Source organism: Mercenaria mercenaria, chromosome 15 (genome assembly GCF_021730395.1).
Source record: "Mercenaria mercenaria strain notata chromosome 15, MADL_Memer_1, whole genome shotgun sequence".
Classification (NCBI taxonomy): Eukaryota; Metazoa; Mollusca; class Bivalvia; order Venerida; family Veneridae; genus Mercenaria; species Mercenaria mercenaria.
In genome coordinates, this window is record NC_069375.1 from 65,135,358 (window position 1) to 65,154,558 (window position 19,201).

The 19,201-nt window shown below is 34.6% G+C and overlaps 1 protein-coding gene and 1 long non-coding RNA gene across 8 annotated transcripts in view; one reads left to right on the top strand and one right to left on the bottom strand.

Moving 5' to 3' along the window:
* Positions 1-19,201, bottom strand: part of LOC123527282 (G-protein-signaling modulator 2-like) — a 100,403-nt gene that overhangs the window by 25,477 nt on the left and 55,725 nt on the right. For 6 of the 7 annotated variants that reach the window (XM_053525482.1, XM_053525479.1, XM_053525476.1 and 3 more), the window contains 2 exons: positions 8,152-8,375; positions 4,728-4,863 (listed from right to left, as the gene is read on the bottom strand). In XM_053525482.1, coding sequence (XP_053381457.1) covers positions 4,728-4,863; positions 8,152-8,372 — 357 coding nt within the window. In that variant the 5' untranslated portion in view covers positions 8,373-8,375. Of the gene's footprint in view, positions 1-4,727; positions 4,864-8,151; positions 8,376-9,421; positions 9,545-19,201 lie in introns of those variants that run through there. The other variant, XM_053525483.1, reaches the window with a different exon arrangement.
* On the top strand, positions 15,014-16,051 carry LOC128549138 (uncharacterized). Its single transcript, XR_008367481.1, has 2 exons — positions 15,014-15,076; positions 15,274-16,051. It is a non-coding gene; the product is annotated as an uncharacterized LOC128549138 (long non-coding RNA).

A 19,201-nucleotide genomic window follows, 5' to 3' on the forward strand; every position in this document is an offset into this window, starting at 1 on the left:
ACTTTCAAAGAATAAGATTCTAAAGTAAATGAGTAAGACTTTTTTTATGATACTGTCAGATTTTATGAAAATGGGAATAACACAAAGTCATGCTACTGCACTTTCATTTTTTTCCTCCTATGAAATGCAAACTTGATATAAAATATTCTGAAAGGATATATTGCACTTAAAAACCCCTAAAGTAAATGAGTAAGATGTAAAGACTTTTTATGATACTATCAGATTTGATGAAAATGGGAATAACACAAAGTCATGCTACTGCACTTTCATTTTTTTTTTCTCCTATGAAATGCAAACTTGATATAAAATATTCTTGTAGGTGCACTTAAAAACCCCATGGTTCAAAGCTTTGATTCATGTTACTTAAAAAGCCCATCAGGTCTATTTTCCCTTCTGTATGTCTGAAAATCTCTCATAAATTCAAGTTAGCATCATTTAATCTGGGATAAAAGACAAGTTTTAATTAAAAATAAAATACCTTCAGTTGATAACAAACCAGCTGTAAGAACTGAATCAATAAGATTATGACCTTTGTAAAAGCTCACTCACCTGGGGTAGCTTTCATAACTTTTTAAAGCACACAGTTTGTTATTAAAAGTGTGTGCCAGATAAGATAAAAGAAGAACATACACCATCCCACCGGGATAGTGGATTGGGCAGGGGTTGGGGCAGGTGTTTGTGTGCATTTCTAGTTACAACAGAACCTCTTAAAATCTGTTTAACCACTATAAATTTAAAACATTAAAATTTTGTTTTCCAGCATGTTTTTTTTTTTCTATAAGGTGGCAAGCAGGTCGGCCATTTCTTTATTGTTGTGGTACACCTCCTACCATTTCCACTAAGTGACTTGAACCACCTGTTAAGGATACTAAATCAAAAGTCATTGCAGATAAAACTAGATTAAATGATCTCCAAACAACCCAAACATTTGACATAGAGTCGTGACCTTGACCTTCAGCCAAGTGGCTGATTCACGAGTTCTGCACATAGTCTTGATGAGGGGATCATTTGACCAAAGTTTCATGAAAATCCTTCAAGGGGTTTAGGAGATACACAGGGGACACAAAATGGAAGGCTGAAACCTTTGACCTTGAGTTGTGACCTTGATCTTGAGTTGAAATGGCTGACTCACGAGTTCTAAACACCGTCTTGATGAGGCGATCATTTGACCAATGTTTCACGAAAATCCTTCAAGGCGTTTAAGTTATATGGAGATCCATCAAGCTGTTCATGATAGTAAGTCATTTAAAGGTATTTCTAATTTTAACTCTAATGGCCCCTAAATGGGACCAAGTACCCCCATCTGAACAAACTTTGGAGAGGACGTTATAATGATGCTACAGACTAAGTTATGAAGATCCATCAAGCGGTTCATAAGAAGTCGTTTAAAGATATTTCTATTTTTAGCTCTAGTGGCCCCTGGACCATATATCAATGCCACAGAACAAGTCTGATGAAGATCAATCAAGTGGTTCATCAGAAAAAGTTGTTTAAAAGATATTTTCTATTACATAAAAAACTTAAAAATCGGGCCACAGACGCATGGGCGAGTCCGGTAGCTCTATCTATTCTTTGAATAGTCGAGCTAAAAATTAAACTCAAACTCTAAAAGGTCACTGTTTCTGCATATTTATTCCTCCATATTGCAGAATCACATAAAAATTGTCACTGAAACATTCCCATTATCGTATTATTACCAAATCCCTACACACCCATTCTCATTATCTCAGAATTATTCATCACACACAAACTTCCAATTTCAAACATTATTTCAATGCAACCGTCTAAACTGTTGCGAACTCTCTCAAGAAATGTCTTTTTTCCTGCCTTAACAGCCCGAGTTCTGCAAATTTCTTGCTCTCTTGTGGCTGATGAAAATCCTTAGCAGCATGTCTTTAATGCTTTGAAGCAGGAAATCAAACAAGAGGGCTATGATGGCCTTACATCGTTCACCTGAGTTTCTCAGCTCAAACGGGTGTAGCAAGAAACATTCTCTCTTATTATTTTTGAAAAGTGGCCTGCAGAATTAGAAGAAATATTTTCAAAGTTTTCAATACCATTATAAAGAAAACTTGAAAGCAATATTTTTCCTTTTACAAATCATGTCATTGAACACTCAGAATAACTGGAACCATCTTGGTGAAGTGTCACCCATGAAACATTTTGTGTAATATTATTTTAGAATTTGGAAAGCTGTTTCTGACCAGGTAAGTTTTAAAGTTTCCACGATGGTTGATGAATGATCACAGTAGTACATCGCTAGCACTTTTTGGCTCAGTTAACCCGTATCATTCTAGACACCACTGCTTCTGCCTTTGCGACCAGTGTAGATCATGATCAGCCTACACATCCGTGTAGTCTGATCATGGTTACACTGTTCGCCATTCCGTCAGAATCTTTTTTGGAATGCACCCTTTTTAACATTTAATGGTACTGTCCAAACTGAAAGACGGATAAGTTCATTGTAGAAATTTAGCAGGGCAATGGTCATACATGTCAAGTTGTGTGAACAATTTTCCAGGATATTTCAGTTGAAAATCCAGGATATTTGATGAAAATCCAGGAGATTTTTTCGTCGAACGTTTCTTAGGAAATATTTGGTCGTATATAATACTATGTAACAGATTAGGTCTGATTTGGGCAATGTTTTTAGGTGCTTAAGATGCTTTATAAAGCATTTTAACCTTTATCATGTTGAATACGATTGATTCTGCATTTGCAACCAGTGTAAATTGTCCATGCAGTCTGATCATGATCTGCACTGTTTGCTATTTATCAGTCAGTATCTTTTTTTGTAAGTACCCATTTTAACAGTTACCAGTACTGTCCAAAATGAAAATTTTAGAAATTCTGCAATGTAAACAAAAAAAAAATAACAAAACATGCAGGTTTATAGTAACTTTATTTAGTTTTTACAGTATTCTTTGAGCATCTAGGAATAGGAATTTGGATGAAATTTTAAATTTTATACTGGCGAGTTTCTTTTATGTGAATAATCTGCAGGTTTTTTTTTTAAATTCTTAGATTTTTTGCAAATGAGCAGGAGCTAACATAGATTGGAAATAAATCTGTTTCACCGTTTTTAATATACACTGAAAAATGCTTTTTACTGTTTTTACTCATCAAAATGAAATACAAAATCATAGCAGTGTTTAAAAGAATGTAAAAGCCTATCTCTAGTTGCTTTCTCAATTATGCCATCAGTGGTAATTATTGCCATATGGCTCTTTATCTATTCAAATGTATCCCTAAATATATATCTTTTCACACTAAATGTTCCTGTCTTATCATCATATTATGTCAGTATCACCACTCGCCAATTAACACAATCTAAAAATAGCACAGTACACACCTGTTTGCAGAATGTCATCAGTGCGTGACCTTGTTAAACTCTTATCCATATACCAGTAGAGTGATAAATTACGTCAGGCACAGTGTGTAATTACGGGTTTAGTTTGATACAGGAAAGCATTAGCTTGGAATTTTGGATTTCCGGGAGAAATGATTGATTTCCGTATGTCCGGGAAATGGACAAAAAATCCGTGAGACTCCCGGACAATCCGGGAAACTTGATATGTATGAATGGTTAAGCTTATAAAATGCAAACCAAGATATTTGTGCTGTCCCCGGAGTAACAAATGTGGGAATGATACTGTATAAACATCATTCTGCCGTCACTGGCACATTATCGTTTTACTAAATTAAACATTAGATAAACTTGAGGTCCAAACATTTTGGCAATCTTTTTTATTTTTTTATATCCGTTGACTATCAACATGGTATACGGTGTCTAAAAGTAAGGAAAAGATATATAAACTTAAATTGAATAAAATTTTGATGCTTCACCCAAAGTAACTATTTCAAAAGAACCTAATTGTCATACTAGAAATTCTCTTTGTTCACTGGAATTTTATTTTGTGGATGAATATAACACCGAATTCAGTGAAAATGATTCCCAAGAAAATTTATGACTTTGCCCTGTTTTATTTCCTCCATTTTTGAACAGTTATTAGAATATATTTCTGTAACTGTCCTTGACCCTTAAATTTACTTACATTTTATAGTAATTCAGATAAATTGTGATGCAAACTTAAAAGGCATTTCCCATTAAATAACATGATTATCTCGCATTTTGCCACCTCTTTGCAAATTTCTTAAAAATATGCCGTCTGCTATGTAAATGTCGATATAAAATTTTCCTAGAATAAATGTCCCAGCACTACAATCAAAATGTATTTTACAATTCCCCAGAAACATCTAAATGTCTATTGCAGCAGACATCTATTTATGGAAACAAATCTTTAAGATGTTGGAATATAGTTGCTAGGCAACAATCACTAAAGAATTATGGGATAAAAAATATAGGGCTGGTACAAATAAATTCTTACCCCATCTGCCAAAACATTAACCAGTATCCTTACAGGCTAATTCTTTTTTTCTTTATTATCCAGCTATATTGACATATACTGCCCCGGCCAGACTATGGTATTTAGTATTTACATTCTTGCACTGTTAAAACATCAATTTCTTTGCACCGAGCAAAAGTACTAAAACGAAACTTATTAGCCCATCATCTTTTACTCTGAGCACACTGAAGACAGACAGCACTACCTTAATGCATAACAGTACATCTTATAGATTTAATTGTTTTGCAAAATTGAACAACATATCAAATTCCTATTTTGCATTTGTTCTGTAAAGACAAAAAGCAGCTTTTGGTTACGTACTCTGTCTTTGAGTTCCCTGGAGAGATCGAGATGTCGTAGACAGCAGACGATGGCCTCATCAAATTTTCCGAGAACTTTCAGCGTATTACCAAGGTTACCACTGGCCTTTGCTTCTCCAACTCTATCGCCTAGCGTCCTACAGAAATACCACATTAAATTATTTTAAAATCCTCTTCATTTTAAAAAAAAATCACAACAAGAGGGTCACGATGACCCTGAATCGCTAACCTGAGTAATAAGAGCCACATGTTTAAAATTGCAAACTGATGCTAAAATATTAGTAAGTGGGTCAGTAGGTCACATTCATCGTCACTGAAAGTCAGATTTAAGACTGGTGTGCAAACCTGTACATGTTATCCAAATTTCAAGGCTGTATCTCAAAAAACAAGAAAGTAGGTCAGTAGGTCAAGGTCACAGTCAAGTGACCCCTAATCACTTGGGGTTATCAGGTAATTATGATTAAGCAGCCAAGGAAATATGATCTGATAATATTTTAAGTATTTATTCCTGTATAACACATATAACAAGTGAGCCCCAGGGCTGGGCCTCTTTTCACCCCAGGGGCATAATTTGAGGACCACAAGGCAATGCAACAGATCAAATATGACAAGAGGGTCATGATGACCCTGGATCGCTCACCAGCGTAATATGAGCTACATGATTCAAATGTCAAACTGATGATTTTTAGAATTTTTTTGGAAGATTTTCCGATGTACAATCAAATAACCCCTGGGGCAGGGCCAATTTTACCCCGGGGGTCATGATCTGAATAAATTTTGCAGAAGTCTACTCATATGTACTAGGCAATGCTACAAGTCAAATATCTAAGATCTAGGCCTTCTGGTTTATTTTTAGAAAATTTTTGAAGATTTTCCTATGTAAAATCAAGTGACCCCTGGAGCGGGGTCAATTTTGACCCTGTGGGTCATGATTTGAACAAATTTTGTAGAGGTCGATTAGGCAATGCTACATGTCAAATATCTAAGCTCTAGGCCTTCTGGTTTATTTTTAGAAAATTTTGAAGATTTTTCTATGTACAATCAAGTAACCCCATGGAGTGGGGTCAAGTTGACCCCGGGGGTCAAGATTTGAACAAATTTTGCAGAAGTCTACTAGGCAATGCTACATGTCAAATATCTAAGATCTAGGCCTTCTGGTTTATTTTTAGAAATTTTTTGAAGATTTTCCTATGTAAAATCAAGTGACCCCTGGGGCGGGGTCAATTTTGACCCTGGGGGTCATGTTTGAACAAATTTTGTAGAGGTCCACTAGGCAATGCTACATGTGAAATATCTTAGCTCTAGGCCTTCTGGTTTAGTTTTAGAAAATTTTTGAAGATTTTCCTATGTAAAATCAAGTGACCCCTGGGGCGGGGTCAATTTTGAACAAATTTTGTAGAGGTCCACTAGGCATTGCTACATGTGAAATATTTAAGTTCTATGCCTTCTGGTTTATTTTTAGAAAAAAATTTAAGATTTTCTTATGTAAAATCAAGTGACCCCTGGGGCGGAGTCAATTTTGATCCCAGGGTCAAGATTTGAACAACTTTAGTAGAGGTCCACTAGGCAATGCTACATGTCAAATATCTAAGCTCTAGGGCTTCTGGTTTTTGAAAAGCCTAGGCCTTGCAGATTCAGACAAGAAGATTTTTAAAGTTTTTTCCTATACAAGTATATATAAAATTGGGACCCCCCGGGACAGGGCCTTTTTTCACCCAAGGGTTATAATTTGAACAATTTTGGTAGAGGACCACAAGGCAATGCTACATACCAAATATCAAAGGCCTAGGTCTTGTGGTTTTAGACAAGAAGATTTTTTAAGTTTTTTCCTATATAGGTCTATGTAAAACTTGTGACCCCCAGGGCGGGGCCTCTTTTCACCCCAGGGGTACAATTTGAACAATCTTCATAGAGGTCCATTAGATGATGTCATATGCCAAATATCAAGGCTCTACGCCTTGCGGTTTTGGACAAGAAGATTTTTTAAGTTTTTCCTTTTGGTTGCCATGGCAACCAGAGTTCTAAATGGAATTCAATTCTTTGAAAAATTTTGAAAGAGGGCTACATAAGGATCATTCCTGTAAAGTTTAGTGTAATTCTGCCCAGTGGTTTTCAAGAAGATTTTTTTTTTAGAAAATGTTGACGGACGGACGATGCAAGTCGCACGACGGACATTGAGCGGTCACAAAAGATCACCATGAGCCTCTGGCTCAGGTGAGCTAATAAAAACCAGAACATTTTCAGTTTAAATTTTTGTGCCATCGGCATTGATACACTTTATATAAACAGCATATCTGCTGTTTTTACTTCCTGCAACAAGCCTGTGGCACAGTAACAATTTTAAATTACCATTACAAATCAAACAATCGTCTTATGACAAAAAACTTGATTCCAATATCTGTTTTAATCTAATTTAGTTTTGCAAGTTTTAATAGGAACTGTTTTACATGTTTTATGTATGAACTAATTTTAGCACATAAATTTATATTTAGCACATAAATCTATCTTAGCATATAAATCTATTTTAAGAACAAAATTAAGTCCCGCGACTAAAAGCATTTTGGGTAATTTTAAATTGCTTCCCTTGTGAAGGGGTAAGGAAGGTCTAAACTAGTAGGATTAAATAAAAGTATATACATTCCACAACTTGGTTGCATGTTCCAATTTTCCTCCATTTTTATGATCATTTCTATTGTATTAGTAAGCATGTTCTGGCATTTCAAATGAAAAAGAAAATTCCCTAAAATCCTTCTTTTTTTAAGTCAATGACATTGTATACGCCTTATTTGGTAACTTAAACATAATGTTGGTAAAAATTCTGAATAAAGACAGACACAGACAGTAATTTTTGTTTTGCATTTTGTAACAATTTGCATTTTAATCCAAAATTTAATAAGGCAAATACTGTAAAATCATTTAATTTCGTGGGCATGAAATTTCCTGGTTTTGGTCAAAACAGCAATTTCGCAGGGATATGAATTCGTGGATTTCAACTTTTAAATATAAAATGAATGGGATTTTTACTTGTTCGTTGGTATTAAATTTTGTGGATTGACTCAGACAAAATCCACAAAAATTAGTCCCCCACGAATATTAATGATTTCACAGTAGATCTGGCTAATGAGTTCCAATTTAAGTTTTTATCATTTTTGTCTGGTAACTTCGATCAATTTAGCCCAAGTCTAGAATCTGGACAAAAGCGGATGATTTCTACTCGAACTTTCTTACAATTAACCTTTAGCCTACTGGCGGCAAGTGATTCTGCCTTTGCGACCAGTGCAGACCAAGATCAGCCTGATCAAGGTCTGCACTGTTTGCTATTCAGTCAGTAAATTTTAAGTAAACACCCCTTTGAATAATAAGTGGTATGGTTCTAATTGGATGATGGACCAGTCCATTATAGAAATTTAGCAGCGTTTATTTACCTTGCCAGATTGAGATCATGTTTATGATATTCCAGTGCTTTTCCAAACTCTTGCAGATAGAAATATGCGTTCCCAAGCTGACTGTAAATTGCACTCAATGTCTTGAGATCGTCTGTCCCAGAATTCACTGCTGCCTCGAAGAACTGTACACCTGTGCGGCAGTCGCCCGCCTTACACAACCTCTCACCTTCCAGAGCTAACTCCATACATGTACAGTCCATGCCCTGGAATAAAGGAAACAGCATTTAGTCTACTTTATTACAGTTAATTTCAGGCATTTTTGTTGTTGTTGTTGTTGTTGGGTTTATCTGCAAACTGTAAGTCGATTGGCAAATTTACAGCTTTTGATGGTGGTCTCCCTCTGGGCCTTATTTCAGCCATAGAGGGCACTTTATTAATATCTAAATTTAAAGTAAAATATCCAGCTATTGATGCTGTAGAAAAACTGATGGACAAATGGACATTTTTACCTTTAGCCTGCTAGCGGCAAGGGATTTTGCCTTTGCGACCAGTGCAGACCAAGATCAGCCTGCACATCCATGCAGGCTGATCATGGTCTGCACTGTTAGTTATTCAGTCAGTAAATTTTCTGTAAACACCCCTTTCAATGATAAATGGTTCTGCCCAAATTGAATGATGGACCAGTCCATTATAGAAATTTAGCAGGGTAAGGGTTGAATTTCTACTGATTGGTTACAATCATTCCTCACAATTTCATTTCTACTAACATTCTCAAAATTCACAACTGTAAATTAATATTTATAAATATGTGGATTATATCAAAGAGCAGTCTCAAAAAGCATCGACAACCAAGATATTCAAATTATGAACAATGGGAATATGCCTGTTGTCTATCAAATTGCAAATTTCCCAGCAAAACGTTAAGTACAAGTACAATTTCCTCGATATTTTCTACTGAGGTATGGAAATCACGACACACAAATTAAATGTTTGCCTATGAGAAAATTACCAATAACAGGAATAAAATATGAAATAAAAAAGATTACTGTCCAATAAACCATGTCCAAATCACATTAACCTAAGCTTTAGCCAGCTGGCGGAAAGTGATTTTGCTTTTGTGACCAGTGCAGACCAGGATCAGCATGCATATCCTTGCAGGCTGATCATGGTCTGCATTGTTTGCTATTCAGTCAGTAAATTTTCCATGAACACCCTTTTGAAACATAAGTGGTACTGCCCAAATTGAATGACAGACCAGTCCATTTTAAAAATTAAGCAGGGTAAAGGGTAACTTAAAACAAATACATACATGACAATTCACTGAATCAAGAAGCACTTCATGGTGTCCAGAACCTTGATCTACTTTCTTAACTATACATGTTTAATTGCGGTCTTTTGGACAAAGTCATTGTTTACTTCATTTTAATTCACATAAAAAACTTTACTATTCACACTTCCAAGAGCATGTAATTAATATCCTTCCTGTTTTATTCCTCTCACTAAACTTGAATAACCATCAAAACAACACAAAATATATTCCTTATAGCACAAAATATATTCCTTATAGCACGAAACAACAAAAGGAAATAACACAACTGCAACCAGCTGCGAAGATCACTATTTAAGGTTTAGGAGTATATCACCAAAACACAGAAATATTTTATTAACGAATAACATCGTTACCAATATTTTACTTAACCATTACATGTTCTGCCGTACTGTCCCGTACTGAAAATATTCTGAAAAAGTTGTCCCCCTTTGAAAATGAATGCCATTTGTAAAGAAATAGAAATAAACAATTGCGGAAAACTGTGTTCCACTTAATTATGTGCGGCTCATTTATCTTTCTGTAGCTTTAAACCATCTCTACCAACCATTACCCTGCTAAACTTCTATAATGAACTTGTCCATCTTTCAATATGGACAGTACCACTAACTGTTAAAAGGGGTGCTTACCAAAAAAGATACTGAATGAATAGTGAACAATACAGATCTTGATCAGACTGCACGGATGTGCAGGCTGATCATGATCTACACTGGTCGCAAAGGCAGAATCAGTCGTGTCCGGCACGATAAGGGTTAATACCATCATCTTATCCCTTGCAACTTTTCCGAAGAAAAACATTGATTTGTTAACAGCTACGAAAATATAGCAACTTTGAATACACAAAACCACTTTGAATGATTTCACAACCCTTATGTATAAAAAGCTGTACAGGCCAGGTGCTCAATGTTATAGCCCAACTGCAAGGAGCCAGTAAAAGTTGAAGTTCAGACAGACAAAAATCTGAAGTCAATATTATAGCCAGTCAGGCAGATCAAAATTTATGATAGGGCATATAAATGATTCAGTTGAAATTATGTTAATAATTCTTTTTCTATCACACAACATACTGATTCTGGTCTTTGTGTAGGAATTTAATCAAAATAAATGTGGTTTTGTTGTACTCCTGTTTTCAATTATAAACATTTTTGCAACTGAGGTCAAACTGTTATCCGACAACTTCTACACAAAACAGCTGACAAGGACCACAACTTCTATACAAACAGCTGACAAGGACCACAACTTCTATATACAAAACAGTTGTGAAGGATGACAACTTCTATACAAAACAGCTGACAAAGACCACAACTTCTATACAAAACAGCTGACAAGCTCCACAACTTCTATACCAAAACAGCTGTGATGGACGACCACAACTTCTACACAAAACAGCTGACAAGGATGACAACTTCTATACAAAACAGCTATCAAGGATTACAACATCTTATACAAAACAGCTGTAAAGGACAACAACTTCTACACAAAACAGCTGTAAAGGATGACAACTTCTATACAAAACAGCTGACAAGGATAACAACTTCTGTACAAAACAACTGTCAAGGATTACAACTTCTATACAAGACAGCTTTAAAGGACAACAACTTCTATGCGAAACAGCTGTACAAAACAGCTGTCAAGGATTACAACTTCTATACAAGACAGCTTTAAAGGACAACAACTTCTATGCAAAACAGCTGACAAGGATAACAACTTATATACAAAACAGCTGTGAATTTGGACAATAACTTCTATACAAAACAGCTGTGAAGGACAACAATTTTTATACAAAACAGCTGTGAAGGATGACAACTTCTATACAAAACAGCTGTGAAGGATAATTCGAGGGGTATATGCATAAACCACGTAAATGATGGATTTTGTGAAATTGACTTTTTGCGAAAAATTGGTGTAACTTTGAGTGATACATAATGTGTCAAAATTTCATGGCTATAGCACGATTGGTTATTGAGATATTGATTTGTGATCAAACCACGTAAATTATATCACATATTAATGTTTGTGCAAAAATCACGTAAAGCGATATATGTTGTAACTACCAACGGTATTGAAGTATTTGTTCTATGCAACAAACACTCCTTTAAATTTACAATTGTTTTGCATTAAATATTTTTTCAAAAATAGAATAAGAATATTCTGCATAAACCAATTAGATACAGACACACTCTTTTTGCACAGAACGTTTTCTTCAAGTGTATTGATTTCAGTTATGCAAAAACAACGCAAATAAAAATATACCACTTTTGCACATAGAAACAGTTCATGTTGTCATAAGAATCTTTTCTGCAAAAATAAAGTAAATGAAAATACGTGGTTTTGCTTTGCAAGTTGAACATCTGTTGTTCACCCCATTCAGAACACAAACACATTTAATGAGTGTTAATTGGTTTTACCAGAGAACATGGTAATACAAAGGACTCATGTTCTAAGATAAAACAATGTATCTGGAATGTCTCAACAATGTTTCCCAAACTTTCTTATATATCAGTTTACAGAATAACAAGTCTAATGTACATAGATTTGTAAAAAGAATTGCTGGGATAACCATTAAAAAGGTATGCATATTTAATATTTTGAATATTAAATTGATGTATTATAATTTATGAGTTGCTACAAATATAGTTTTGCCATATTGTTATACCAATAATTCTACCAATAATTCTAATTATTTTATTCCATATAAAACTTAATAAGTGAATAGTTGGAGTATATTATGGATTATAGTAAAACTTATTAAAATAAACAATAATATGAAACTAACTAATTTATTATGAAATCAAAATGGCTAATGATATACACAGAGTGACCATTACATTGACCATTTTACTTATTTTTTCAAAGATTTTCTCTTGAATCGTTAATTAATGCCATCATAGTTATTAATCATTGCACAATTTTAAATGCGCTTTCTTCTGTTTTAGATGATATCTGATAGTGAAGATGAGTTTTTCAAATCACTGGACATTGACAACATTTCTAATACAGTAAGAACTCGGGTAGCTGATATTAAAATCGATGAAAATCTGAAAGGTTTGATTGTCACCGGTACAATAGTTAATAATGCAATATATCAGACAAACATTAGCATGGTCGCTGAAAATGACGCAGAGTATGAACAAAATGTTATAAACTACTACATTGCAACTTCTGATTTAAGATCCGTTGACAGTGAAGTACATCCAACAAATAAAAGCACGGTCGATGAAAAGGCAACAGCTATTGATAACACAGCAGATATGGTAGACGACAGTAAGGTAGTTGAAATAGCGGAGGGACCGATAGACAGTATTTTTGTTGAAAACGACACAGAAAACGCTGCAGATCAGACGGACCATAGCTTGGTCATAGAAATTGAAGCAGAGTATGGTCAAAGTATTATAAATTATTATATTAAGACTCAAAATGCAAAAGATAAGTGTTCTGTCGATGAAAATGCAGAATATCTGACGGATAATATCACGATTATTGAAAACGAAGCAGACTATCAGGAAAAAGTTATAAGTTACTATATTGCCACCCAAGATACTGATTGTGACAAAAATGTCATAAATGTTGCATCGAGAAAGCAATGTAATGAGGATGACATGTGCAGAGGCCAATTACCTAAACCCAAACGAAAAAATTGGCGCAAAAAGCCTACTCGCCTACTGGGTATATTGACAATGAAAATACTAATGGAAGAAAGGACGACGTTGATAGTGGAAGTGAAAGCGAAAATATTCCTCTCAGCCATTTTGTTGGACTTGGAAAAAGAAAGTCGTATGAAAAGGATAGCTCTGATAGTGACAGTGGGTTAGATAAACATATCATCTTTCATCCAAAGATCTGAATTCCACCGATTCCGAATCTATGTCAGATGCATCGGAAAAAACAAAAAGAGACCGTAATCGAAAGAAGAAAACTAAAAAACTAATTGAAAATGCACTTAGAAATCTCATAAGCGTCCTAAAATGCAACCACAACAACAAAATAAAGTCATTAAAAGAATCAACAACACTCTCCATCTACAAAAGAAATAAAAGATCAGACATTTCAGAAAAGTATGTAGCAGTAAATGCAAGTATAAAGGAAAATCTTATACAAAACGCAAGGATCAGGGTAGCTGAAAGAACAATAGATGGACTTCTCACAAAGAGTTCTCTAACACGGGCTAAAGTACCAGGCCATGGGAATTGCTTCTTTGAAGCTTCAATAAAATCAAGTGGATCAAATAAAACCGCAGAGGAATAAGGGAGCTATTAAGTGAACATCTTGAGGAAAACTCTGAGGATTATGCCTGCTTTCTACTCAATAAGCACAAACCTGATGATGACAAAGTCTTTCTGATTGAATATCTAAATGAGGTAGAAAATCTTAAACGTGATGGATATTAGTCAAACAGAGTGGCTGATTTTTTGCCACTATCTTTAGCAAATTTTGAGAAGAAATGTGTTATCATTTATACAAACGAAGATATAACCAAATCTTGCAGAACCAGCGCCAAGTGATATCATTAACCTGGCATATATTTCTATTCCAGGACTTATAGAACACTATGACGCATGTACGGTTGACAATAACATTGATACACAGAACCAGTCTGTAAATGAAGAAAATGCAAATGAATATAATATTGACAAGCTGGTTGCTACACTATTAAACAAAAACGTAAATGGTACTCCAAGAAAGTCTACACCATTAAACGAAAATGTCAGTGCTACTCCAAGAAAGTCTACACCATTAAACAACAAGAGCTGTCCGTAAGACAGCCAAGCTCGACTATTCGAAATATTGACCCAGAAGCAGGAAAATATTACCCAAAAAAGTTAAATATCAAAAGAGTTTTAAGTTCAAAAGGGGGAATAATTTGACCAAAATGCATATCAGTTATGGGACTTGCTGCTATCAACTAGTTTTATAACCCCGAAGGCACATGAGAAGTTTCAATTCAATATCTGCATTAGTTTTGGAGATAGTAACTTGCATGTAAAAGTTTAACCAAAATTTTCTAAGTCTAAAAGGGGGCATAATTTGCTCAAATAACATGTCAGAGTTATGGGACTTGACCCAGTGAGGTTGGTAATTGATCTAGAAAAAGAAAAAATAAGTTTTAAATCTATATGCCTTTTAGAAATAGTTGTATGTACTTGCACGCAAAACTTTAACCAGAATTTTCTAAGTCCAAAAGGGGGCATAATTTGGCCAAAATGAAAGTCAGAGTTATGGGACTTGCTGCTATCAACTAGTTTTATAACCCCGAAGACACATGTGAAGTTTCAAATCAATATCTGCATTAGTTTTGGAGATAGTAACTTGCATGTAAAACTTTAACCAAAATTTTCTAAGTCCAAAAGGGGGCATAATTTGCTCAAAATACATGTCAGAGTTATGGGACTTGACCCAGAGAGGTTGGTAATTGACCTAGAAAAAGAAGAAATAAGTTTCAAAGCTATATGCCTTTCACTGATGGCTGTATGTACTTGCATGCAAAAACTTAACCAAGGTGTGACGCCGACGCCGACGCCGACGCCGACGCCAGGGTGAGTAGAATAGCTAGACTATTCTTCGAATAGTCGAGCTAAAAATGTAAATGCTACTCCGAGAAAGCCTGCAAATTACAACACTCCCGTGAAAAGGCATTTAGTAAGAAAACGAAAGGCTTCACCAGAGACTTACATAATATTAATAACTTACAATATTCATATTTTTAATTGCATACAAAACAATAATCATAAATTCGCATCTGTTAAAACAGTAGTTTTAGTTTATTATTTCTAAATATTTATTATAATAGTAAACTTAATTTTGCAAAAATGTACAGTTCTTACATTTGTTTTCAGGTGTCAAGGATTCAGATTCGACACATGCGTTTTGTGAAATACTTGCCCGATACTATGCTGTTCAAGAACGATCTTAGGGATGATTTTACAGCGATTAAGATCGCAAAGGACATCAAACTCAACGAGGTTGTACCCAACAAATACAGACAGAAACTCTCTGTCTCTGCAGCTAAGAAGAAAGACTTAATGACATTGTGTAAGAATGGAGCAATTCCTAAAGATTATCACGTCTTGAGTATTACAAAAACTTACCATCAAGTGCCCCAGTGAAGGATAGATTACCAGAGTCAGACATAGAGGAATCTGATGGTGATGAATCAGACAACTATCCGAACATCAGTGGTTGCTTAACTATTGTATATAAACGCATTGACTGCAGAAGCGATTCATAAACCTAAAGATTATAATTAAGATCTAGTCATAATTTTAAAGGACTATAAAATTTAGTGATAAATGACAATCTTTTGAGCATGAAGTGAAAAGGGAACTAAATGTTGCACAAAATTTGATATCAAAATAATTCTATGTCTATTAAGAAATGTAAATCTCAAAGCAAAGAACATTGTGATAGTTTTTGAGTTTGATGGTATATGAGAACCGGTTTAATGACACGGAATCTAGGATTAGATTTTGTTGAAACAGTATGGTTTGATGCCATATGAAGACTCTATAAGACTAAATGACCTAATGTTCTTTGTCTGTATGACACCAAAATATGCTACAACAACTGTATATGTTTTTGAGCAGACATATATTTTAATAAATAACATACAGAGAGGTGTTATAACTTTGTTATACTTATAATCATTGCTAAACAATAATTTCATTTAATGTGTAAAATAGTTCGTAAGAGACGTTGTTATACACATTTTAAAATATACTGTTGTCTCGAAATGTTTAGTGGAAAAAACAAGTATTCTGATATTACCTTATTATTTTAGTCAAAATATGCTATTTACTATCAAAAAAGTTTATACTACAACAGAGCAAATCCAGACACATCTTTTTTGTTTGAGTAGACATTGCGCTTTTTGAAAACTTGTGAACATGGAATAATATCGTCTCTATATATGCATGGTTTTTACAGACTTAAATGTTTAAACTTTTGAAAAATCTTTTCTGCAAAAGAAACGCAAATTGATATACTTTGGTTGTGCATAAAACTCTTACCATTAAAGTGGCACAGTATATCTGTGGAAAAATGAAGTATAAAAAATTACGTGGTTTTCGCACGGAAAGAAAATTATTAAATGATAAAAACCTGCATGCATAAACAGAGTTTGATATTCATCACCCTTTCCTATAATGCTGCGTACTAGGGAATATTACACCATTTAGCAAACGTTTATACACACCCAACAATTAAGTAGTATCATCAAATTCTAGTGCAAAGAAAAACTAAATAGTTTTTTCTTAATTCTGAAAAAAATTCAAAATCAGATTTACGTGGTTTATGCATATACCCCTCGAATTATGGACAACTGGACACAGAAATGCTGTGAAGCAGAAAATACTGCTGAGAAGGATTATATCATAACAATTTCGGCATAGAACAGAAGTTGCATGAAAGATATATACAACTTCTACACAAAAATTTCTACAGCAAACCACTGTAAAGGTTAAAAAACTTTCTACACAAAACACAATGTGAAACTTATAACAACTTACACAGAAACAGACAATAACTACTTCACAAACACTTTGCCTATCCATACTGATAATTTAAGTCTGCTTCAAAATGGCCTTCGATATTTAAAGTTCACTTATATAGTTTCTGTTTGATGGTAAAACTGCTCCTTAGTGCTACCACATGTTCTAACAGCAATGATTGTGTTAAAATAAGACATACAAATGATTTCGCTGGAATGTTTTCAAATTCTTTTATATCCAAAATGCTTCCTTATGTATGAATACCTGCAATTTTCCACCTTCCCAAAGTACCTAAAAGCTCTTTTACAAGTGTTTTTATCTTGTACAAATTACCTTTTTTCTGCGAAATAAATATGCCAGACAGCTTTAGTGCTAGCGATAAGATTTTAATTATTTTCAGCTATTAAATCAGGTGATATATAAGAATAAGGTTCTAATATTTTAACATCATCTACTTATCATCCTCTAGAATCTGACAGCAAGCCAATCTAGTGTGTTCTCTAAAATCTGATTGCTGCTTTGGAGAGGTAAATTCACTAATAAAGTGGTTGTTGTACAGAGATTATCATGCAAAAGAGGTCAATTCACTACGACAGTGGATGCTGCACAGAGATAATGTCATATTAAGAGGTTAATTCACTAAGAAAGTGTATGTTGCACAGAGATTGTCATGTTAGAGAGGTCAATTCACTAAGAAAGTAGTTGCACAAAGATTGTTGCTCTAGATAGGTAAATTTACTAAGACAGTGGTTACTGTACAGAGTTTGTTGCTCTGAAGAGGTTAATTTACTTAAACAACGGTTGTTGCATACAGGTTGTCAATCCAGCAAGGTTAACTCACAAAGAAAGTGGTTGTTATACAAAGGTTGTCGCATTAGAGGGGTTAATTCACTAAGAAAGCAGGTGTACAAAGATAATTGCTCTAGATAGGTAAATTTACTAAGACAGTGGTTGCTGTACAGAGTTTGTGGCTCTGAAGCGGTTAATTTACGTAAAACGATGATTATTGAATAGAGGTTGTCAATCTAGCAAGGTTAACTCACAAAGAAAGTGGTTGTTATACAAAGGTTGTTGCATTAGAGAGGTTAATTCCCTAAGAAAGCAGTTGTAGTACAAAGTTTGTCACATTACAGAGGTTTATGTACTTAGAAAGTCGTTGTTGTACACAGGTTGTTCGGTTAGAAAGGTAAATTCACTAAAAAAGCGATTGTTGTACAAAGTTTGTTAGGTTAGAGAGGTAAATTCACCAAGAAAGTGGTTGTACAGATGTTGTTGCTCTAGAGCGGTCAATTCACTAAGAAAGTGGATGTTGCACAGAGATTGTCATGTCTCTAAGAAAGTAGTTGTACAGAGGTTGTTGCTCCAGAGAGGCAAATTTACTAAGACAGTGAATATTGCAGGGAGACTGTTATGTTAGAGAGGTTAATTCTCTAAAACAGTGGTTCTCATGTTACAGGTTAATTCACTAAGAAAGTAGCTGTACAGAGATTGTTGCTCTAGACAGGTCAATTCACTAAGAAAGTGGATGTTGCACAGAGATTGTCATGTCTCTAAGAAAGTAGCTGTACAGAGATTGTTGCTCCAGAGAGGCAAATTTACTAAGACAGTGAATGTTGCACAGAGATTGTCATTAAGAGAGGTTAATTCACAAAGAAAGTGGATGTTGCACAGAGATTGTCATTAAGAGAGGTTAATTCACAAAGAAAGTGGATGTTGCACAGAGATTGTTGCTCCAGACGGGTAAATATACTAAGAAAGCGACTGTTATACAAAGGTTGTTAGGTTAGCGAGGTTAATTCACTACAGAAGTGGCTACTTTTCTGGACAAGTTAATTTGATAAGAAAGTAGTCTAGTGGCTGAATAGAAAAAATATGATTATTCTTTTGTACAGACTTCTGCTGTTCAAAGCAGCCATTAACAAAAGTTTTCTTCATCATTTCAAACACATCTCAAGTCATTCTACTCCTTTGGAATTAATTATTTTTGTAATTTACAGTGACAGTTTATAAAATCTTCATGTGTCAAAGGCTGTTTTTTTACCAAATTAAATTTTCAACAAACATGGAGAGGATTTGTCTTGTGTCTCAAAAATGCACTGATTTCTAGAATTTAATCTGGAGAATGTTCATGGGTGTCCTCTACAGGCATTATTTCAGGCATGAGAAACACTCGTGTAAAACCACCGACCTTCCTCAAGCTAGCTGGACGACTTTCCAACAAGACAACCCAAGCAGAGTTAACCTTAACCCTGCTAAATTTCTGAAATGGACTGGTCCA